The sequence below is a fragment of the Euleptes europaea genome, chromosome 5 (genome assembly GCF_029931775.1).
Source record: "Euleptes europaea isolate rEulEur1 chromosome 5, rEulEur1.hap1, whole genome shotgun sequence".
Lineage (NCBI taxonomy): Eukaryota > Metazoa > Chordata > Lepidosauria > Squamata > Sphaerodactylidae > Euleptes > Euleptes europaea.
In genome coordinates, this window is record NC_079316.1 from 6,205,320 (window position 1) to 6,230,380 (window position 25,061).

Sequence of the window (25,061 nt, forward strand, 5' to 3'; positions counted from 1 at the left end):
GCCACCTCCCAGTTGCTCAGTTGCCAACCATTACTACACACTTGTTCCCCAGATGGGATTACAGTCATCACCTCTGACTGTGATCTGGAATGGATCCATCCCCCTTACACTGGATTGTGGGCTTTAATCTTGACCAAGCTTCCATTCCTCCAGTAAAAAAATTCCCCTTCTCTGGGTCTCTTTCCTTCCCCATATAAGAACGATCACTTTCTTTCTCTGTGTTCCAAAGGATCCAGGATTGTAAGAGAGACTACGGAGGAAACAGAGACAGGCCTTGGATGTGAACAAAGACTGGAGAGTTTCTCAAGAGGCCCTCAAGAGAGTACTTCCTTCCCAGATGAGCTGGCTGACAGTGAGTATCCTTCATGGTTATGTCAAGGGAACAAGCAAGGAATCGCCCTGGAGGATTTCTGCTTCACTTCTCACCAACTTGTAATTTGGTAAAATCATAAAGCCTGCTGGGAAAGGAGGGGAGGGAGGGAGGCCTTCTGGAGCCTGAAATCTGGGCGGCTCAGAAGCTCTTTCTGGGGTTGGGCTCAGCTGCAGCTTTTGAGTGGCTGCTGTATCCATAAATATTGGATATTCCAGGAAAAGGTTGGGGGGTGTTATTTAAGGACAGCCAAGCTGGAGGAGGCCAAAGGCCCTTTCCTACAGCCATCACCTATATGCCTTTGGGCCTTGCCTTCCTTTCCAACAACTGACACCTCTTCCAAATACTGTGGGGGTCCCCTTTGAACTGCGGGGTTCACTTGGTGAAGTCCTGGGTTCTCCCCCACTCCCCGGAAGCAGAGGCTGAAAACCAGCTCTTCATGGCTTTCAACACAACTAGAAAGAAACCCTCTGTGTAGTTGCAGGACTGGATATCATGGTCACTTTTTGTGGAGAGTCAGCGTGGTGTGGTTGAGAGCAGAGGACTCTAATCTGGAGAACCAGGTTTGATTCCCCACTACTCCACCTGAAGCCTGCTGGGTGGCCTTAGGCTAGTAACAGAAGTCTCTGAGTCCCATCTACCTCACAAAGTGCCTGTTGTGGAGAGGGGAAAGGAATGTGATTCGTAAGCCTCTTTGATTCTCTTCAGGATAGAGAAAAGTTGGGTGTAAAAAACTTCTCTTCTATTTAATCGTGAATAGCAGAGAAAAGACTTGCAGGACAAGTCCAATGTTACTAGTGGGGGAACTATCCTTTTCCACTTTTTTTCTTTAAAGTACATATGTGAGTATGGGGAGGGGAGGGGTAGGCAGAATATAATAACTGCTCATCTGGCAGCTGGGGAGAAGGTGTGACCAGCAGCTCAGTTGGGAGAGAAAGAAGGTCTGGTAAAGGAAATGCAAACCCTTTAGTGAGCAGTGCCTCATGGGTGGCTTGGCTTCTTGCATAGGTGCTGACTGGACCTCTTTTCTTTTTTCCAACAGCCCATGTCGAGGAGATGCTTGGGGGATTGCAGGGGTTATCGTTGAAAGAAGCCAAGAATGAAGACTCCAAAAAAAACTTTGGAGATGGACCACAAAGGCAGGAGGGAGGCCACACAGACAAGAGGGATAAGCCCATTCCTTCCCAAGTAGGGGGCTTCCATGAAATTGCAGTCCACAAAGAAAGGTCAACCAAAACAAGAAGGAACGAAGGCCTCCATGCTAACCAAAGAATCTGCTCCAGGGAAAACCAACATGAAAGTGTGGCCTTTGGAAAAACTTTCAGTGAGAACACGAGTGATGTTTCCAAGACACAAATTCCCTCAGGAGAAAAACAATATGCGTGTGTAGAGTGCAGAAAGACCCTCAGTCGGAAAGCAGCCCTTACTTCACATCAAACAATTCAATCAGGTGAGGAGCTGTAGAAATTGTTAGGCTGCAAAGCAAGCCGTTCTGATGCAGCAGGGTTTCATGTCCTTTTTAAGTATCTGTTAATGTACACTTCAACGTACAGCAGGAAAAAGCCACTGCAATGTTTTGAGCACGGATGGAACTTCAAGGAAATGTCGGACCTCCTTGTGTGTCTGTTAATGGGCTCTCTCTTTTTATTCCACAGGAGATGATCAGTGGAATGAGGGCGATGAGGAACCACATCAGCTATTGCCAGATAAAGTCAAAAATGAAGATTTGCAAGGAAATGTCAAAAATCAAGGCAGACCAAAGAAGCAGAAAGGAAGTCCCATGGTCGAGAAGAGGGATAAACCCATTTCTGGCCAAGGGCAGGATTTCCATGAGCTAATCCCCATGGTGGAGGAAGCATATAAGTGTTTGGAATGTGGAATGAACTTCTCAGTTCAAACCAAATATGATATCCATTTGCATATGCACAGAGGAAAGAAGACCCATGGATGCTTGGAGTGTGGAGAGAGCTTTCTTTGCAGAGCAGAGCTCCTTAGACATCAAAGAACACATGCAGGAGAGAAACGTTCTAGCTGTTCAGATGGCAAGAGGTTCTTACAGAAGTCAGACCTTTTTCAACAGCAAAGGATTCATTCAGGTGAGAAGCTATTTATCTGCTCAGAGAATGGAAGGATGTTCTCTCATGGAAGGAAAAGTAAGGCAGTCTTCCCAAAGCATAGTGTAATGGGGGCACATAAATGCTTTCAGTGTGGAAAGTACTTCAAATACAGATCACAGCTCCTTGTGCACCAAAGAATACACACAAGGCAGAGACCTTTTCAATGCTCAGAGTGTGGAAAGAAATTCAGTCAGAGTGGCGATCTTCAAAGGCATCTAAGAACCCACACAGGGGAGAAGCCTTTTGAATGCTCAGAGTGTGGAAAGAGGTTCAGTCACAGTGGCAATCTTAAAAAGCATCTAAGAACCCACGCAGGGGAGAAGCCTTTTGAATGCTCAGAGTGTGGAAAGAGATTCAGTCACAGTGGCCATCTTAAAAAGCATCTAAGAACCCACACAGGGGAGAAGCCTTTTGAATGCTCAGAATGTGGAAAGAGATTCAGTCAGACTGGTGATCTTCAACGGCATCTAAGAACCCACACAGGGGAGAAGCCTTTTGAATGCTCAGAGTGTAGAAAGAGATTCAGTCGGAGTGCTGATCTTCAACAGCATCTAAGAACCCACACAGGGGAGAAGCCTTTTGAATGCGCAGAGTGTGGAAAGAGATTCAGTCAGAGTGGTTCTCTTCAACAGCATCTAAGAAACCACACAGGGGAGAAGGCTTTTGAATGCTCAGAGTGTGGAAAGAGATTCAGTCGGAGTGATAAGCTTCAACAGCATCTAAGAACCCACACAGGGGAGAAGCCTTTTGAGTGCTCAGAGTGTGGAAAGAGATTCAGTCTGAGTGGCAATCTTAAAAAGCATCTAAGAACCCATGCAGGGGAGAAGCCTTTTGAATGCTCAGAGTGTGGAAAAAGATTCAGTCTGAGTGGCTATCTTAAAAAGCATCTAAGATCCCACGCAGGGGAGAAGCCTTTTGAATGCTCAGAATGTGGAAAGAGATTCAGTCAGAGTGGTTCCCTTCGACAGCATCTAAGAACCCACACAGGGGAGAAGCCTTTTGAATGCTCAGAGTGTGGAAAGAGATTCAGTCGGAGTGGTGATCTTCAACAGCATCTAAGAACCCACACAGGGGAGAAGCCTTTTGAATGCTCAGAGTGTGGAAAGAGATTCAGTCTGAGTGGCAATCTTAAAAAGCATCTAAGAACCCACGCAGGGGAGAAGCCTTTTGAATGCTCAGAGTGTGGAAAGAGATTCACTCACAGTAGCCATATTCAACAGCATCTAAGAACCCACACAGGGGAGAAGCCTTTTGAATGCTCAGAATGTGGAAAGAGATTCAGTCGGAGTGGTGATCTTCAACAGCATCTAAGAACCCACACAGGGGAGAAGCCTTTTGAATGCTCAGAGTGTGGAAAGAGATTCAGTCGGAGTGGTGATCTTCAACAGCATCTAAGAACCCACACAGGGGAGAAGCCTTTTGAATGCTCAGAGTGTGGAAAGAGATTCAGTCACAGTAGCCATATTCAACAGCATCTAAGAACCCACACAGGGGAAAAGCCTTTTGAATGCTCAGAATGTGGAAAGAGATTCAGTCAGAGTGGTGATCTTCAGCAGCATCTAAGAACCCACACAGGAGAGAAGCCTTTTGAATGCTCAGAGTGTGGGAAAAGATTCAATCGGAGTGTTGATCTTAAACAGCATCTAAGAACCCACACAGGGGAGAAGCCTTTTGAGTGCTCAGAGTGTGGAAAGAGATTCAGTCTGAATGGCTCTCTTCAACGGCATCTAAGAACCCACACAGGGGAGAAGCCTTTTGAATGCTCAGAGTGTGGAAAGAGATTCAGTCTGAATGGCTCTCTTCAACAGCATCTAAGAACCCACACAGGGGAGAAGCCTTTTGAATGCTCAGAGTGTGGAAAGAGATTCAGTTGGAGTGGCCCTCTTCAACGGCATCTAAGAAACCACACAGGAGAATGCTCAGGGTGTGGATAGAGATTAAGTCAGCGTGGCAGTCTTCAAGAACATCCAAGAACCCACACAAGGAGAAACCATGTAACTCCTTAGCCCAAGAAAAGAGCTTTTTTTTAAATTTCAAATCTCTAAGACAACATCAGATCGTAGAAGGGGATGAAGCCATGTAAACTCTCGTAAAGAGATTGCATCTACACAGCAACATTACCGTATGTGGGAAGAAAAGGTATCAGTACTGGGCCTGTGGAAAGAGATTTAGCCATGATTGAAACCTCCAATAGATCTCAGAGGGAAAAGAGCAAGGATGGTTGTGTAGGTGGAAGGAGATTCAAGACCAGCTCCTATCTCCTTCCGCATTGAGGATTCCACGCAGGGGAGGAACCTCAGAAATGTTTAATGTGTGGCAAGAGTTTGAGGCAGAGATCTGACCTTCCTGTTCCTCAGAGAATTCACATAAGTTGGTTCAGATGTGGATCTTCTTTGAATGGTAACTCAAATGCCCTTCTCGGTGAAACTTGATACTTTAGTTATCTGCCAACTGAACTCATTCTGACACCTGCAAAACCGGCAAAAACATTTCTGTTTTCCAAATCCTGTGAAGAAATAGACAGGATGAAGATAGCAGATATCTGTAGCCTCCCCGCTGCTGGACAAATCCTAGTGTGGAAAGCTGGCAACTCCAATTTACAAATATTTTTACCTGACAAGGAGTTCTAGAGAGGCATCCCACAACCCTAATTCCTCCCCAGTCCAGCCTGCTGCACATTTTTTGGGGTCACCACTTTGAAGCCCAAAGAGTTCTGGTAGTAAGATTAATTTGGCTTGAAAGGAAAAGATTTTGCCCCCCTAACTCAACTATACCATCATGGTTTAGTGGTTAAGAGCTGTGGTTTGGAGTGGTGGACTTTAATCTGGAGAACCGGGTTTGATTCCCCACTCCTCCACACGAGCAGCAGAGGCTAATTTGGTGAACTGGATTTGTTTCCCCACTCCTACACACGAAGCCAGCTGGGTGATCTTGGGCTAGTCACACTCTCGGCGCCATCTACCTCACAGGGTGTCTGTTGTGGGGAGGGGAAGGGACGGTGATAGCAAGCCGTTTTGAGTCTCCCTTAAGTGGTAGAGAAAGTCGGCATATAAAAACTAACTCCTCTTCTTCTACCACTACTCAGTAAGTTCTAAGGGATCAGGCTGACCCCCTCTCAATATTCCAGTATTGTGGAGATGAGCAGGTCTCCTTGGAATTGGCAGGGGAAAATTAACAGGTCTCCTTGGAATTGGCAGGTGAATGCTGTGGGACATTAGTTCCCAATCCCAGCTGTCCTCCCCAACCACATTCTCCTCAAGAGATAATTCACACTTTGTTTTTTCTTTTCTGTGGTTTGTTTTTTTTAATGAGGTGGGCTTCATTAATGTTAGTGTGGCATGCCTTTTTTAAATTGTGTATAAAGCTGTAAGAAAGCAATCCTCTTGCAGATGCTGGAGACGGGTGCCTCGTGCCCCCACTGATGCTCAGGATTGAACCAGACCCACTTTGCCCAGATTCATGATGGGGGTCAGATTAGTTCAAGAGCCAGAGTATTGACTTATGACCGTGTGGATCTGGGTTCAAATCCGCACTAGGTCTGGAAGCCCTTTGGAAGCAAGACAGTAGTAAGGATTCATTTCATTTCATTTCATTAACCTTTATTGGCATACCAAAGACAGAGAAGTAGTAAGGATTCAATGTGGGGGAGACATTCTTAGAAGAAATGTGTTCAACAAGTTTGGAAATCTGAGGACTTCCTTTTTTGTTGTTCTACTTTTTTATTGAAATATACAAAGTATTACAGAATATACCAAAATATGAAAATATGAAAGAAAAACATAATATACAAAAAAAGAAAGTGAAAACGAAAAAGAAAAGAAATAATAAGTAAAAAATATAAGCTAATACAATAATACAGAGACCGACTTCCAACTCTCTTCATACAAAACAGAATATTAAGAAAATAAAAACATAAGAAAGGCCCTGGTGGATCAGACCCAGGCCCATCAAGTCCAGCAGTCTGTTCACACAGTGGCCAACCAGGTGCCTCTAGGAAGCCCACAAGCAAGACGACTGCAGCAGCACCATCCTGCCTGTGTCCCACCGCACACAAAATAATAGGCATGTTCCTCTGATACTAGAGAGAATAGGTATGTAGCATGACTAGTATCCATTCTAACTAATAGCCATGAATACCCCTCTCCTCCATGAATATGTCCCCTCTTAAAGCTCTCCAAGCTGGCAGCCATCACTACATCCTGGGGCAGGGAGTTCCACAATTTAACTATGTGTTGTGTGAAAAAATACTTCCTTTTATCTGTTTTGAATCTCTCACCCTCCAGCTTTAGCAGATGACCCCATGTTCTAGTATTATGGGAGAGGGAGAAAAACTTCTCCCTGTCCACTCTCTCCAAACCATGCATAATTTTATAAACCTCTATCATGTCTCCCCTCAGCAGCCTTCTTTCCAAGCTAAACAGCCCTAAGCGTCTTAACAGCTCCCCATAGGACAGTTGCTCTAGTCCCCTAATCATTTTGGTTGCTCTTTTCTGCACCTTCTCAAGCTCTGTAATATCCTTTTTTAGGTGTGGTGACCAGAACTGTACACAGTATTCCAAGTGTGGTCTCACCATAGATTTGTACAAGGGCAGTATGATATCAGCAGTTTTATTCTCTATTCCTCGTCTAATTATGGCCAGCATGGAATTTGCCTTTTTTACAGCAGCCGCACACTGGGTTGACATCTTCATTGAGCTATCCACTATCACCCCAAGATCCCTTTCTTGGTCTGTTGCTGCCAGCACAGATCCCATCAGTGTATATGTGAAGTTGGGATTTTTTGTCCCAATATGCATCACTTTACACTTACTCACATTGAATCTCATTTGCCATTTTAATGCCCATTCTTCCAGTATGCAGAGATCCTTCTGGAGCTCTTCACAGTCTGGTTTTGTTTTAACCACCCTAAATAATTTGGTGTCATCTGCAAACTTGGCTACTTCACTGTTTAACCCCAACTCCAGGTCATTGATGAACAGGTTGAAAAGCTCCGGTCCCAACACAGATCCCTGAGGCACCCCACTGCTCACATCCCGCCATTGTGAGAACTGACCATTGATTCCTACTCTCTGCTTCCTATTTTTCAGCCAGCTCTCAATCCATAAGAGGTCCTCTTATCCTGTGACTATGAAGTTTGCTTAGCAGTCTTTGGTGGGGGACTTTGTCAAAAGCTTTTTGGAAATCCAAATACACAATATCCACAGGCTCATTCATGTCCACATGCTTATTGACGCTTTCAAAAAACTCTAATAGGTTAGTGAGACAGGACCTACCCTTACAGAAGCCATGTTAGGTTTTGCCCAGCAGACCTTGCCCTTCTATATACTTGACAATTCTATCTTTAATAATGCTTTCCACTAATTTACCCGGAACAGACGTTAAGCTAACTGGCCTTTAATTTCCTGAGTCCCCCCTGGAACCTTTTTTATAAATGGGTGTTACATTGGCCATTCTCCAGTCCTCTGGTACAGAGGCTGATCAAAGGGACATATTACATATCTTTGTTAGAAGTTCAGCAATTTCCCATTTGAGTTCTTGAAGAACTCTAGGATGAATACCGTCTGGTCCCTGTGACTTGTTAGTTTGCAGTTTGTCTAGACGTTCTAGGACTTCCTGCCTTGTTATCACTATTTGCCTCAATTCCTCATTTACCCCTCTCCAAAATCTCTGTTCAGGAGAAGGAATCTGCCCTGTATCTTCAACAGTGAAGACAGAGAAGGTTGAGGGGAGACATGATAGCCATGTTTAAATATTTGAAGGGATGTCATGTTGATGAGAAAACGAGCTTGTTCTCTATTGCTCCAGAGACTAGGATACGGAGTAATGAGTTTAACCTAATAGAAAAGTGATTCCACCTAAACATTAGGAAGAACTTTCTGACAGTGAGGGCTGTTCGATGGTGGAATGCACTTCTCGGAGGGTGGTGGAGTCTTTGGAGGTCTTTATGCAGAGGCTGGATGGCCATCTGTCAGGAGTGCTTTGATTGTGGGATCCTGCATTGCGGGGGGAAGGTTGGGGTCACTGGGGATGTGTGGGGGAGGTAGTTGTTAATTTCCTGCATTGGGCAGGGGGTTGAACTAGATGACCCTGGTGGTCCCTTCCAACTCTATGATTCTATGACAGTTGTGGTTTCATATCCTTACTGTTCAAGCCGTTTCTGAAGGGAAGGCACATAGCAAGTGCCTTGATAAGACACACACAGCTGTATCTTTTCTCCTTGGAGAATTGCTCTCTCCTCCTCTCTGAGCATCCAAGGTTTTATTAAGGAATATTACAATGGATAGCAAAGGTCAGTCAGTGATTACACAATGGAACTAAAACAAGGCATACCAAGATTAATGATTAATGAGATCAAGGCATAGAGAAGACAATGACACATTCCATCTTGAAGCCAGCATCCTTTGAGCAAACATTGGCTGTCTGTTACATAGAATGATTGGATTAACAGAAGCTAATCCCTTTAAGATTGCTACACCTGAGGTGAGGAGGTCATCATACAGTTAGTGAACTTTAGACAGTATATAGCAAGAGATGAGACATATAAACTGTTATGATCTAATATTTTCAAAAGCAATCAGGGCCTGCCCAGCGAATGCCATATTAGTTATAAGAGTTTGCTACACATTTCCCTCCTCATATTCCCCACCCCCACGCCTTTCCACCTGCAGGGTGAAGATAGCAGGTGCTGCTATTTTCTCCCTGGAGAGTGAAACACAGTTTGGGGGGTTGTGTGAATTCGAGTGGGGAAATGGCTGGAGGAAGAAGGTTCAGCCGCTCTTAGCCCAGCCTTAGGGTTGGGGAGAACTGGGTAGAAATGTAATAAAATAAATAAAATAAAAATTACTCTGTTGCTGGTTCTTCATTCAGGATTGTGGCTTCTGAGGCAGAAAGAAGGGAGGGGGGTGGAAAGAGCATCTGTCAGTTTGTCTCACTATCCTAATAGAAAAATGGATGTGTTTTGGAATATTCGGTGACCTCGGACTGGTCACTCTTTCTCAGTATAACCTGTTTCCCAGAGTTGTTGTCAGGATAAAACAGGTAAGGCAGAACCACATATATAGGGTCGCCATAAGTCGGCTGTGTCTTGACATCTCTTCACCCACACACAAACTCTCTTGCCAGCTGTAGATTCTGAGGCTTTGCATAATTGTTTTCTCCAACATAATGGAGAAGATTTTTAAATGAGCAAATGGGGTGGGGGGAAAGATGTCAAATCCTTCCAAAGCAGAAACAACCCCCCAGATCTTCTTGGGGGCTAGATGTTCCTTGAGGTGACATCTGCTTTGGCTGAAGCATAGCCCTGTCCTTTTCAAGTGACAGGGAGTTTTCTTCGTGCATGAGTTACCGCATGAGCAGATGGCCTTGAGCAGCTGCATTTGTGTACACGCACAGAATTTCCACTGTCTCTCTGCAGAGAGAAGGATTCTGGAGCGGCATTAGCTGCAAGCAGTTCCCTGAAAACTGGCAGTGCAGGAAAACGGGTCGTTTCATCCCTGAATGAATCGTATTGCATTTATAGTTAAATAGCAACACAAACACAACTCAGCAACATCGACAACCTGGATGGGTAGTTAAGGGGGAAAGGATGTAAGGAAATGTGGGCCTAGACATTCTGAATATACCAGTAGTAGGGTTAGCTCTCAGTTGATAAATACTTGGAGATTTGGGGTGTGGGCCCTGGGGAGGAGGGGCTTGGGGAGGGGCAGGACCTTAGCAGGGAATAATGCTACCGAGTCCTCCCTCCAAACCAGACATTTTCTCCAGGAGAACTGATTTTGGTTGTCTGGAGAGCAATTGTTATAGTGGGAGATCGTCAGGTGCCTCCTGGAGGTTGGCAGCCCTATCTGGTGCTCATTCATATGTGTGCATGCCGCAGTCAAGATGCATCTGCTCCCTGCCCCTGAGCTTTTACTTGTAGGAAGAGGGATGAAATCCAGGCAGCGTCCATACTTCATTGGACAAGTGACTGAAGACAAATGCCAAAAATCTCCAATGACGTGTGGAGTCCATCTTGGACAACTCTAATGCAATTATGCATACTAAGCCAACTTTTAAAAGGCAATCCAATCATGCCAAAGAGAAAAACAATAAAACACAGCAGGTACAAAAAAATACCGCATCCACGAAATAGACACCGTTGGCATGTTGTCTTGCAAGATTTTGTACTTGCTGATCGACAAATTAGTTACCCAAATGCTAGAACTCCCTCTTGAACCATGAAGCGATCCATAGGGGAAAATGCTTGCGGTTGTCACATTACCACTACTGATGCCTTTTCTTGCCGGGCTCCTTGTGCAAAATGGAGATTTACAGAAGAATAATCTTCCTAACAACCAGGCGAGAGGCCTCCCGCTGAGAAGGGACCGTTCTGTCGGCTCCGTTGACCTCTGTTTATGAAAGCGCATTAATGAGAAAGTGGCAAAAATGTTCAGAATGTGCTGCTTCTTTTCTCAGAGCTGTCTTAATAACACCGGGGACACTCCTCAAATGTGGCTTATGGTTAGGGTTGCCAGATCCCTCTTTGCCACTGGCAGGAGGTTTTTGAAGGGGAGGCTGAGGAGGGCCTTTTGGTAGAGAAAGCATGCAAAACGGAGAGAGACGTGCTTCAGCGAGTGTTGGACCAGGATCTGGGAGACTTAGGTTTGAATCCGGACTCTCCAATGGAATAGGGTTGCCAACCCCCAGGTGGGAACAACCTAAAAGGGGTGGAACTCCAGCTGCTTAATATATGATAGCATCAAAAAACAAAGCAACTCAGGCAATTACAACAGTAACTAGACTTTCATAAAGAGAAGTTCATTCAGCTCTTACAATGTTTCCACAAATGTAAACATACCAACAAAAGTCATATATGACATACAAATATCTTCATTTGCAACCAGATATTTTAGACAGCAGACTGCAGCGATTCAGAAGCACAAATAAGAGCAGGAATGGGGAGTTTTCATAAAAATGAGGGTTAAACCTTTTCAGGGTGCTTGGAGATACTTACAAGCAGAGACGTTTGGAATAAATCTACTTTATTCGTACTTAATGTATAGACTTCAGTGCCCCAAGATGTGAGAGTCACTGCTTTAAATGGCTTGAAAGGGGTTTTAGAGAAATCACATAGGCCAATCAGCAGCTGTTAGAGAGGATGGCTATCAGAGAGCTTAAAAGATGAAAACGGAGCCTAATCAGGAAGCCAATAAGCTATTTCTGCCTGCCTTTTTCACATTACAGGGATACGTTTAGATCTAGGCAGAGAGGATGCCCTTCACCTCCCTATTTTCTTCCCCTTGCTCAGTAGTTCTGTATTTATACATATGATTTTGCTCTCCACTGCATGCATTGTCTTTTGTAGCCAATGACTGTTTATACAACTAATTCTTTCCCTGTTTCTTAAATGGGTGTGAGTGTGTTTGCTTCTCTGCAATAACTTTGATCGAGCTTAGCAAAGTACCAGCGAAAACAGCAGGAGTGGCCGAGCTGGGCATCTTTCTAACCCGTTTGATTCCCAAGGATTCCCTGCTCCCATGGGCGAGTGATTTGTCATCTGGAGAAGAGTTCCTTAAAGGCCTGCAGTAGAACCTGCGGAGACCAGGCTACCACAAGACAGACGCACCTCTCACTCTCAGCCTGGTGGTGGCAGCAGAGAGTCAGCCCCAGATCTCCTGGGGAACCCTGGAATCAAACTGAAGAAATGGACTCCTCAGTGAGATCCAGCACCTTAAGTTCTGGGACGGTTAAGTAAATTGCATGAGCCTGTGGTATGTCACAGCGGGCTGCATAGCCTGTTTTCCAACATTTCCAAACTCCATAACAGTCATGTCCTGATAGTGTTAATAGTGATAGTCAACTTCTAACATTAAGTCATATTAATAATTCACAGAGTGATGTTTTTTAAAACCTCAGTGTAGTGGGCAGGGGCAGAACGGCAGCTGTGGGGAACGGTGGGGGGATGAGGCAAGAAAAATGGCCCCAATGTAGGCAGAGCCGGAAAAAGTGTGTGTTTTCTTGCCCACAATGCAGTAAAAGGGGGGGGGGGAGGGCATAGAATGTGCATGATTTGGGGAGGAGGTCATGTGAATGCTCCAAAAACCTGTCTCTGTGGAAGGAGACCAAAAGTAGCTATAGATTTGAGTCCAGTAGCCCCTTAGAGTCCAACCAGAAATCTGGCCTCGAATCTAGCTGTTCTACTGAAGAACCCACATGACTACCTACCTTCCGAAACGGCCTAAGAGCAGTTTGGCCCAAGGAATTTCACCTTTTCTGCAGATGGTTTTTGAGACACAATCCTGCTGGGCCCGGGCAGGCACTGTCAGACAATATGCTTGTCCTGACAACTTTATTCTTAATTTTACTGTTTTACATTTGCCACTGCTGAAGAATCAAAAGAAACCTTTTGAGCCTGAAATAACCTGGGGGAAAAGACCTTTGGAAAGTGTTTAATTGAATAGGAAAAACCAGGATGCACCATGTTCTACTCTGTTTGGATCACTTGGGCAAATACGATCCAGAGAAAGTGGCTGGGGGAGGAAGAAGAAAAAGAAGACTTCGTTTTTATATACTGACTTTCTCTACCACTCAAGGGAGACTCAAACTGGCTTACAATCCCCTTCTCTTCCCTCCCCCCCTGTGAGGTAGGTGGGGCTGAGAGAGAGTGACTAGCCCAAGGTCACCCAGCCGGCGGAGGAGTGGGGAATCAAACTCCGTTCTCCTGATCAGATTCCACTGCTCCAAACCACCGCTTGTAACCATTACACCACGCAGGCCTCTGTGCAAGACAGGACGTTGGACTAGATGGACCCTCACTGGTCTACGGTTGCCAGCTCCGGGTTGGAAAATACCTGGTGATTTTGGGAGGTGGAGGCTAAGGAAGAGGGCAGGGTTGGGGGAGGGGAGGGTCTTCAATGGGGGATGATGCCACAGAGCCCCCCCTCCAAGGGGGCCATTATCTCTAGGTGGAGTGGTCTCTGTTGCCTGGAGGTCAGTTGTACCACCTGGAGGTTGGCAACCCGGCACTGGTCTGATGCATCGGGGCTCTTCTCACGTCCTTCAATCTCCAGTAATTTCCCCAGCCAGGGATGGAGACCCCGTCTGACAGGGCAGAATCACAACCGTCTCCAGGAAGAGACCGAGCTGGCATTTTGATGTGAGAGAAACAAGGGATGTACTGAAACGAATGACAGGCTAGCCCATTAGAAACAATGGGAGAGGCTGCACAGCCCATTGAAGATCGTGGGAGTGTGGATTGCCAATTGGCTTGCATGGGCTCCATTGAAATACATTACAGCACAAAAAGAGTTGCAAAGAAAATGTGGAATAGATTTTCCAGTAAGGTCTCTAAACCGAGATACACTACTCTGGGACTGGAATGATAGCCCATGGGACTAGCACAAGTCTTCTGGGACTGGAATGACAGCCCCTGGGATAAGCAGAAGTGTTCTGGAACTGGATTGACAGCCCCAGGGGTGGAATGACAGCCCCCAAGACGAGCAGAAGTGTTTTGGGACTGGAATGACATCCCCCAAGGTGGAATGACAGCCCCTGGGACTAGCAGAAGTGTTCTGGGACTAGATTGACATCCCCCAGAGTGGAATGACAGCCCCTGGGACTACCAGAAGCATTCTGGGACTGGAATGACAGCCCCATGGGTGGAATACATGGGACACAATGTCTCGGCTACACCTGCAGTTTTAGTTGTAGTTTTCCACGTTAAGGTGCCTAATTCTGCTGTTAGTTGAACATTCAAGATACAGTTGATCATGTTCCACAACCATAAGAAAAGCCATGCTGGATCAGACCATGGCCCATCAAGTCCAGCAGTCTGTTCACACAGTGGGCAACTGTGTGCCTCTAGAAAGCCCACAAACAAGACGACTGCAGCAGCTTTCTCCTGCCTGGATTCCACAGCACCTAATATAATAGGCATGCTCCTCTGATCCTGGAGATAATAGGTATGCATCGTGATCAGTATCCATTTTAACTAGTAGCCATGAACACTCCTCCATGAACCTGTCCACTCCCCTCTTAAAGCCTTCCAAGTTGGCAGCTATCACCACATCCCGGGGCAGGGAGTTCCACAGTTTGCGTTGTGTGAAGAAATACTAAAAATCATAGAATCATAGAGTTGGAAGGGACCACCAGGGCCATCAAGTCCAACCCCCTTCACAATGCAGGAAATTCACAACTACCTCCCCCCCACACACCCCTAGTGACCAGAAGATGGCCAAGATGCCCTCCCTCTCATCATCTGCCTAAGGTCACAGAATCAGCATTGCTGACAGATGGCCATTTAACCTCTTCTTAAAAACCTCCAGGGAAGGAGAGCTTACCACCTCCCGAGGAAGCCTGTTCCACTGAGGAACCGCTCTGTTAGAAAATTCTTCCTAATGTCTAGACGGAAACTCTTTTGATTTAATTTCAATCCGTTGGTTCTGGTCCAACCTTCTTGAGCAACAGAAAACAAATCGGCACCCTCCTCTATATGACAGCCCTTCAAGTACTTGAACATGGTTATCATATCCCCTCTCAGTCTTCTCTTCAGGCTAAACATACCCAGCTCCTTTAACCTTTCCTCATAGGACTTGGTCTCCAGACCCCTCACCATCTTTGTTGCCCTCCTCTGGACACGTTCCAGCTTGTCTACATCCTTCTTGAATTGTGGTGCCCAAAACTGAACACAGTACTCTAGCTGAGGTGTAACCAGAGCAGAGTAAAATGATACCATCACTTCACGTGATCTGGACACTATACTTCTGTTGATGCAGCCCAAGACTGCATTTGCCTTTTTAGTTACCGCATCACACTGCTGACTCATGTTCAGTGTTTGGTCTACTAAGACCCCAAGAACCTTTTCACACACACTACTGCTCAAACAAGTCTCCCCCATCCTATAATTATGCAGTTGATTTTTCCTGCCTAAATGCAGAACTTTACATTTGTCTTTTTTGAAGTGCATTTTATTAGTTCTAGCCCACTTCCTTTTACCAGTTTTGAATCTCTCACCCTCCAGCTTCAGCTGATGACCCCGCATCCTAGTATTATGAGAGAGGGAGAAAAGCTTCTCCCTGTCCACTCTCTCCAAACCATGCATAATTTTATAGACCTCTATAATGTATCCCCTTAACCGCCTTCTTTCCCAGCTAAACAGCCCTAAGAGTTTTAACTGCTCCTCATAGGGCAGTTGCTCTAGTCCCCTGATCATTTTGGTTGCTCTTTTCTGCACCTTCTCAAGCTCTGCAATATCCTTTCTTAGGTGTGGTGACCAGAACTGTACACAGTATTCCAAGTGTGGTCTCACCATAGATTTGTACAAGGGCAGTATGATATCAGCACTGCATTAATATTTATCATGTTGCTGTAAAATTATAAAAAATTACAATTTTTTATTTACTAGAGTGGATATTTCCTATATTTTCCTATTGCACATTTTTCTGAATATGGCATCCATGTACTCTTGTTCCTATTGCTGTATAGTTGGGACATATTGAGAAAACATGGCCCCAGGAGCATAAAAATATTTTAATTTAAGCTCTTGGTTTGAGAAATATATTGATTAGTTAAAACAACTAAAATATATTGGAATGTTGTATGTAGTGTAAAATAACAGTATTATATTTTAGCCAGTTCCCCTCTAAAGTAAAGGTAAAGGTCCTCTGTGCAAGCACCGGGTCATTCCTGACCCATGGGGTGACGTCACATCCCAACGTTTTCTAGGCAGACTTTGTTTATGGAGTGGTTTGCCAGTGCCTTCCCCAGTCATCTTCCCTTTACCCCCAGCAAGCTGGGGACTCATTTGACCGACCTTAAAAGGATGGAAGGCTGAGTCAACCTTGAGCCGGCTACCTGAAACCAACTTCCGTTATGATCGAACTCAGGTCGTGAGCAGAGCTTGGACCGCAGCTTACCACTCTGTGCCACGGGGGCTCTCTACGTCTACCTAGGTTTTTGTATGGGTTCTGTCACTGAAGAAGCTCAATATGTTTATGTAATAAAACTTTTTTTATTGTCTTGTTTTTTCATGATTACAGATTATTACATAACGCCTGTCCTGTTTTTGTTTCAAGGAAATATGGTCAGCCTAAGTTTAAGTTCTGGGACGGTTAAGTAAATTGCATGTACCTGTGGTACGGAACAAGTGGCTGCACAGTCTGTTTTCAAACATTTCCAAACTCCATAAGTCATATCCTGATAGTGTTGTTAATATTGATAGTCAACTACTAACGTTAAGTCATCTTAATATTTCCTTGAGTGATGATTTTTAAAACCTTAGTGTAGTGGGCAGGGGCAGAATGCCAGTTGTGGGTGGGTGGGAGTTCTGAGGCAAGAAACATGCCCCCAAAGTAGGAAGGCCTGCAATAGTGTGCATTTTCTTGCACTGCAGGCTAGACTCTAGGACAGTTTGGTGGATACAGAACTGGTTGGCCAACCTAACCCAAACAGTATTTGTCAATGGCCTTTCATCTGATTGGAGGGATGCTTGTGGGGTGCCTCAGGGCTTGGTTCTGGGCCTGATACTTTTCAATATTGTTGTGATTGAGTGATCCCATTCAGACACGCAAGGTACACGTGTACCCACAGAAGCCGCTGCCCAGTGGCCCCCCCTTTTTCCTTTCTCCATCCAGCAAGTAAGACACACACACATCAAAGGCTGGAATGTTCCCTCTCACATAAGAGAACAGCATCCCTCCCACCTAGTCCTCTTTTCTGATACTTTCGCCTCTCCCTACAAGGGAACAATAGAGGCCTATTCCTCCATGTATCAATGCTCTCGCCGACGCTGTAGAAAGTAATGACTTTGTAGTGACAAGGTAGCATTGAATGTTATTTGGAATGGCAAATGTCTATAAAACCTCTTGCATTAGCCCTGCCCCGGTGCGACCGGAGTGCAGAGATGTTCGTCTGTATTCTGGTTCCCCTGGCTTGACCTTTATTGATCAGTAAATCAGCTGTAATCTCAACCAACCTCCTCTTAATTGTCTGATTAGAATTAAGGTAATTAAGCAGTCCATATCAATATGTGGGTGGAAGGACTAATTAAATTTGCAGATGTCACCAAATTGAGAGTAGCAAACACCCTGGCAGGCAAACCCCCTCCAGTCCACCTGGCTGCCCGCCAACCAGCTGAAGGTTAGTAGGCAATGCATACACGCCTGCCTGCCCGCCGTGCAGGTTTAGACTTGGAAGTGCTACATCGCAAGGGGCCGTTTACCACTCAAACTGGTATGATGAGGTTATAGTGACTCCCTCATCTCACCCAATTTGGAAGTAGTAACTGAAAGTAGGAAAATATATCAGCAGGATGCCAGAACACCAATCTTTGGCGTGGAAAACCCAACCCCCCTCCTGCCAGCCTACTTCATAGCAGCCTTTGCATCTGCATGCAGATTCCTCTGCTCTGAGTGGTTAGTTCCCGTGGCTTCCCTCTTGCATCACAAAATAAGATCATAAGAAAAGCCCTGCTGGGTCAGGCCAAGGCCCATCAAGTCCAGCAGTCTGTTCACACAGTGGCCAACCAGGTGCCTCTAGGAAGCCCACAAACAAGACAACTGCAGCACCACCATCCTGCCTGTGTTACACAGCACCCAAGATAATAGGCATGGTCCTCTGATCCTGGAGAGAATAGGTGTGCATCATGACTAGTATCCATTTTGACTAGTAGTCATGAATAGCCCTCTCCTCCATGAACATGTCCACTCCCCCTCTTAAAGCCTTCCAAGTTGGCAGCCATCACTACCACGTCCTGGGGCAGGGAGTTCCACAGTTTAACTATGCATTGTGTAACTTTTTATCAGTTTTGAATCTCTCCCCCTCCAGCTTCAGCTGATGACCCCATGTTCTGGTATTATGAGAGAGGGAGAAAAGCTTCTCCCTGTCCACTCTCTCTTCACACCATGCATAATTTTACTGACCTCTATCATGTCTCCCCTTAACCGCCTTCTTTCCAAGCCAAACATTCCTAAGCGGTTTAACCGCTCCTTATAGGGCAGTTGCTTTAGTCCCCTGATCATTTCGGTTGCTCTTTTCTTGGCCGGTGATGCTTTGCCGTTCCCTCTTCCCCACACCCCGAAGCTCCCGGGTAGCTCTCCTGCGCGGCTTTACGCGCCGCCTCCGCTCTCCTAAAAACAGGCGTTTGCCTTAGACACCCTCGGCGGGTCCGGTTGCTAGGGAGAAGGGCCCTGCGGGGGCCATGTCGCCGGCGAGGGCCTAACGCGTCACTTCCGGGGTGGCTTGAGGACGCGGCGGAAGCGCTTGGTCACCGACTGCTACTGCGAGAGGCGCCGCTGTGACAACGCTCCGCCAACCGCCGCAGCACCGAGCCGGCTGGGCCACGCCACGCAGGCGCCATGATTACCTCCGCCGGTGAGACCTCGCCGGCGGGTCCCGGGCGGGGGGTGGGTGGCCGGACGGGAGGGGACCCGGCGTTTTTCCGCTGAGTCAGGCAGGCCCGAAATGGCCTCCTGAGGCCCCGCTTCTCCCTCCCCAGGCTCCCTCCGCGGTCTTCCGCTTCGCTTTTTTCCCTCCTCGCCTTGCACCTCAGGTTGCCAACTCCGGCCTGGGAGATTTCCAGGAGATGCGGGGGCGAGGGCCGTGGTATATCCACTTTTCCCAGGGGATCTGATCATCTGTGTCGTCTAGAGATCCACTGTAATTCCAGGGGAGCGCCAGGCCCCTCCTATAAGAACATAAGAAAAGCTCTGCTGGGTCGGACCCAGGCCCATCAAGTCCAGCAGTCTGTCCACTCAGTGGCCAACCAGGTCCCTCTAGGAAGCCACAAACAAGACGACTGCAGCAGCATTGTCCTGCCTGTGTTCCGCAGCACCTAAGATAATAAGCATGCTCATAAGAACATAAGAATGGCCCTGCTGGATCAGTCCCAGGCCCATCAAGTCCAGCAGTCTGTCCACTCAGTGGCCAACCAGGTCCCTCTGGGAAGCCCACAAGCAAGACGACTACAGCAGCATTGTCCTGCCTGTGTTCCGCAGCACCTAAGATAATAAGCATGCTCATAAGAACATAAGAATGGCCCTGCTGGATCAGTCCCAGGCCCATCAAGTCCAGCAGTCTGTCCACTCAGTGGCCAACCAGGTCCCTCTGGGAAGCCCACAAGCAAGACGACTACAGCAGCATTGTCCTGCCTATGTTCTGCAGCACCTAAGATAATAAGCATGCTCATAAGAACATAAGAATGGCCCTGCTGGATCAGTCCCAGGCCCATCAAGTCCAGCAGTCTGTCCACTCAGTGGCCAACTAGGTCCCTCTAGGAAGCCCACAAACAAGACGACTGCAGCAGCATTGTCCTGCCTGTGTTCCGCAGCACCTAAGATAATAGGCATGCTCCTCTGATCCTGGAGAGAATAGGTATGCATCATGACTAGTATCCGTTTGGAATAGTAGCCATGGTTAGCCCCATCCTCCATAAGAACATAAGAAAAGCCCTGCTGGGTCAGACCCAGGCCCATCAAGTCCAGCAGTCTGCTCACACAGTGGCCAAACAGGTTCCTCTAGGAAGCCCCCAAGCAAGACGACTGCAGCAGCATTTATCCTGCCTGTGTTCTGCAGCACCTAAAACAATAGGCATGCTCCTCTGAATCTAGAGAGGATGGACATGAACATAAGAAAAGCCATGCTGGATCAGACCCAGGCTCATCAAGCCCTGCAGTCTGTTCACACAGTGGCCAACCAGGTCCCTCTAGGAAGCCTACAAACAAAGTGACTGCAGCAGGTTGGCAGCCTTATGGGCATCTCCCAGCCCTTGATCCCCTTTCCTCCTTATTAGTGTGGATGGTCTCCTTCGTTAGGTTGTGGGCTGTGGACTGGGAAAACCTGGTCTGCACTAGGGCTGCCAGCTTCCAGGTGGGGTCTGGAGATCTGGAATTACAACCGATCTCCAGACTTCAGAATGATCAGTTCCCCTGGAGGAAATGGCAGGCTTGGAGGGTGGACTCCATGGCAATGAGGTCACACCCTCCCCAGGATCCACCCCCACCTCCCCAAATCCAGGAATTTTTAAATCCGGAGTTGGCAACCATAGCATGCTATGCTGTTCGTGTGAAAATCGGATACGTGCAATCCAGGCTGTGAATCCCTGTAGATGCATAATAGTGAATGTATCCACCTGCCTGTAAAAACAAGCTGAAACACATTCACTTCTAGTATAAATCTGGGGACTGATAACTGCAGATAGATGTGAGGTTTCAGTTGCGTGTTTAAGTGTATGTGCATTGGCCATAGTATAAGAATTGCTTAATGCAACTACAAAGAGTGGTAGGAAAACGGGAGAGAGGGTCATCTGTGATCTTCCTAGATATATTGGGAGGGTGAATGAGGTAGTGTATGTATCTTTGTTCCTTGGTGCATGCAAATCCTAAAAAATCTAGGCAGGACATACCTAAGCTGGAAAATACACATATTGTAGTTTTTCTCACAATATGGTGACTACACATAGTGGGATGATCTTCCCTTCTTTGTGACTGGATTGTCAAAATTGCAACAACATAACATGGCTTGCATGCACACTTAGGTGGATTGCATGCGTGTTCGCTGTGATGTATGCAGAGGATTTGATTTTGTTGAGGACTTGTAAAAATGGAAACAGGCTAATAAAGAAATGGAGAGAGCTAATCTTTTCTCTTCGTTATATCTCTGCTGATCTTTTCTCTCCTTAATTGGAAGATCCTACTCTAGTTTTCTCAAGGAATTCAGAGGATCAGGGACTTTGAGCTGCTAAGGAAGGATAGAAGAACTATGATGCTTGTTTTTTGCAGCTCACTATTTCTTAATTATTTACCTCATTAATACTCTGCCCATCTCCCCAGTGGGGCCCCAAACAGCTTACATCGGTTCTCCTCTTGTCCATTTTATTTTGACAACAGCCCTGAGAGGGAGGTCACCCAACAAGCTTCCATGGCGAAGTGGGGGTTCAGTGTCTTCCATAAAAGGAGACAGGAAGCAGTGGGAGGAGAAAGATGAGGGGGGGCCTACACCCTTCCCTGTTTCCTCTGCTGATCTTTGTGGGGGCGCTCAAGCCCAATTTACATGTGACACTGCTGGGCGAGATGATCTTATTTGTGCAGTCCTGCATGTCCCTAATGCACTCTGTGAAATGCTGCCGTGTGGGTAATGTCAGTAGGCCAGAGATCCATGGGCCAGTTGGCTATTATGCTACGGGAAGCCCAGAGGCGGCAACTTTAGGCCTGGTATGTGACTCAGCAGAAAACAGCTGGGGCACATGAGGCCTTCAGCACTCTCATTGGAGAGAGCCCAGCTTATTTGTGGCTGCTTGGCATATGAGCATGATGTTTGGCCAGTCTTTGAGAGAAGAGGAAGAGACATTTGCATCAGCCTTTGTCTTTTCCTTTCCCCCCCCAGTCCTGCTATCAGCTTTCCTCACTTGTCTTTGGAACTACATAGTTGCAGCCACTGACCACTCTGCAAACAAATCCACAGAACTTCTTAAACCATGAAAGATTTTATTAGTTTTGGTTTTAAGAGAACGCACAGATCATTGTAAAATTCCCCCGAGTGTTTCTGTGGGGGCAGTTCTTAGGTTTATGGAATATAAAGTACTGTTTGCAAGAGGGATTCAGGCTTTAGTAACTGGGCTGTGTGTATTTTTCAGAAGCTTTGAAAGGTGCCATCTCTGTTTACATCAGCGAACTTCAAGCTGTGTCACAGTAGACATACAAAACACATTCCATTACCTCTTTGGGCAGAATGCCTGTCTTGCCATTACTAGCATTTATTCCCTCAGCAGTTCAGATGTTCAGTAGGTATTCTTATACCACATTTTTGTTTTTCTTTATCCATTTTTTTTTATTCACGTTGACTGTCAACAGAGAAAGCGTCTTAATATTTAAAATATGCTTAGCATAGAGAAGTTGAGACTGAGGGAAGACATTAACAGTCTCTCAACTGAAAGAGGGCAAGGACTTGCTCTCTGATGCTACAGAGGGTAAGACTAGATCTAATGTGTTTCAGTTCCAGATTGGTAGATTTTACTTAGGAGAACCTGTTGTAACAGTGGAGAAGTTGACGATGGAACCAATTACCTTTGGGATGGTGGAGCTCTCCCTCACTGGAGGTTTGCAAGCAGAAGACTGGCTTTACTTGTTGGAGGAGCTCTAGTTTGGGATTTCCTGTAAAGCAGGCAGTTGAAGTAGATGGCCTACAAACCCCCCTTTTAACACAATGATTCTGTGAAAAGCAGTGATTCTGGCTCATGGCATATTGAGTTGGAGAACTCATCCTGTAGCAAAAATGGTAACACGTCTGTTTGATAATGGTATCACAGAACCAACTTTTAATATCTGATTTTTGTAATACGTTTTGTAACAGCAGTTAACCACTTTCCTGCATTGACTCTCTTTGTATATGTGTTTTAATGCTTTGATATATATATTTTGTGCCCGCTAACAAGACTTTTCTTTTGCAGCTGGAATTATTTCACTTCTGGATGAGGAAGAGCCAGAACTCAAGGTAAGTTGATAAGCTTTCCTTTTGACTTCAGAGCAAAATAAAAAGTAAGGGTCTGAAGACTGAGGATGGGGACTTTAAAAGAAACTGCTTCCTGTTTTGCTTTTGAATGACTGGCTGAATGCCAGCTTGGTATCCCTGAGATTGAAGGAATTTAAACTGTATATGTGATATGTCTCTAGCCATTGATGTTGATGTGACAGTGACTTAATTCTGAAAAGCCTTGTGGTTAAAAGTGGTATGGATCTAAGGTGCGCTTCCATGGGGTGAGTGTGTGTGTGTGGGGTGCAGCAGCTCCTTAGACGGGATGGCTGTTCCCTCTGCTAAGGAGGGGGAGACATTTTTTTTTTGCTGATTCCCCCATCTCGCTGACTGCCAGAAAGACAAATCAATAGGTTCTAGATCAAATCACGCCTGAACTGCCCCCATGAAGCTAAAATAACCAAACTGAGGCTATTGTACTTTGGTTGTATCATGAGAAAACAAAGAATCACTGGAAAAGACAATAATGCCAGGAGAAGTTGAAGGCAGCAGGAAAAGAGGAAGACCCAACGTGAGATGGATTGACTGAATCGAGGAAGCCACAGCCCTCAGTTTGCAAGACCTGAGCAAGGCTGTTAACGATACGATGCTTTGGAGGTCATTAATTTATAAGGTTGCCATAAGTCGGAAGCGACTTAACGCACACACATCTTATAGTCTGTGAAATACGGAACTAGGTGGTTGACTGCTTGGCTGGTGGGTATTATTGGTTAGGAAAGTTGACGTGTGGGGTCTTCGTCCTTTCTGATGCAGATAGAGCAAGTTGCAGTGCTTTGATGTCCAAGATGTTCATGCCTTGAAGAGCAAACCTATGTCCCTCTGTGACTGATCGCAGTGCAGTCGAATAACCTGATTTTCTCTCTTTCGCTCTCTTTTTAGGAATTTGCTCTTCACAAACTGAATGCTGTTGTCAATGACTTCTGGGCCGAAATTTCTGAGTCTGTAGACAAAATGTAAGACCAGTGATGCTCTCCCTTGGGGGTAGGGTAGTCAGTTTCTGCAGAGTGCAGCTGCTGTAATTCCATTTCTGCCATAATTAGATGAGGAATAGAGAACAGAACTGCTGCTATCATACTGCCCTTGTACAAATCTGTGGTGAGACCACACTTGGAGTACTGTGTACAGTTCTGGTCACCATACCTAAAAAAGGATATTGCAGAGCTTGAGAAGGTGCAGAAAAGAGCAACCAAAATGATCAGGGGGCTAGAGCAACTCCCCTATGAGAAGTGGTTGAAATGCTTAGGGCTGTTTAGCCTGGAAAGAAAGCTGTTATAAGGGGAGACATGATAGAGATCTATACAATTATGCATGGTATGGAGAGAGTGGATAGGGAGAGGTTTTTCTCCCTTTCTCATAATACTAGAACGTGAGGTCATCTGCTGAAGCTGGAGGGTGAGAGATTCAAAACTGATAAATGGAAGTATTTCTTTACACAATGCATAGTTAAACTGTGGAACTCCCTGCCCTAGGATGTGGTGATGGCTGCCAACTTGGAAGGCTTTAAGAGGGGAGTGGACATGTTCATGGAGGAGAGGGCTATTCATGACTACTAGTCAAAATGGATACTAGTCATGTTGCATCCCTATTCTCTCCAGGATAAGAGGAGCATGCCTATTCTATTAGGTTCTGTGTAATACAAGCAGGATGATGCTGCTGTAGTCATCTTGTTTGTGGGCTTCCTAGAGGCGCCTGGTTGGCCACTGTGTGAACAGACTGCTGGACTTGATGGGCCTTGGTCTGATCCAGCAGGGTCTTTCTTATGTTCTTAGAGCACACAGTTAAAATGTGTCCTGCTCCGGGTAGATGACGTGCACGTTGATGAGCTGATAACAGTGGGTAGCCGTGTTTGTCTGTCTGCAGTAGTAGAAAAGAGCAAGAGTCCAGTAGCACCTTAAAGACTAACAAAAATATTTTCTGGCAGGGTATGAGCTTTGGTGAGCCACAGCTCACTTCTTCAGATACAGCTAGAATGTGAATCCATCTGTCTTTAAGTAGAGGAGAGTGAATTCAGACAAGCATTAGTATGTAAATGTTAACAGTATGTAAATGTGAATAGCAGGCGTGATGGGATT

General features: G+C 46.0%; 1 protein-coding gene across 1 annotated transcript in view; it reads left to right on the forward strand.

Moving 5' to 3' along the window:
• The first annotated feature begins 18,810 nt into the window (after positions 1-18,810).
• Positions 18,811-25,061, forward strand: part of PSMD1 (proteasome 26S subunit, non-ATPase 1) — a 102,791-nt gene continuing 96,540 nt past the window's right edge. Inside the window, exons 1-3 of the mRNA XM_056850351.1 lie at positions 18,811-18,834; positions 22,907-22,950; positions 23,869-23,942. Coding sequence (XP_056706329.1) covers positions 18,819-18,834; positions 22,907-22,950; positions 23,869-23,942 — 134 coding nt within the window. The 5' untranslated portion in view covers positions 18,811-18,818. The remainder of the gene's footprint in view (positions 18,835-22,906; positions 22,951-23,868; positions 23,943-25,061) is intronic.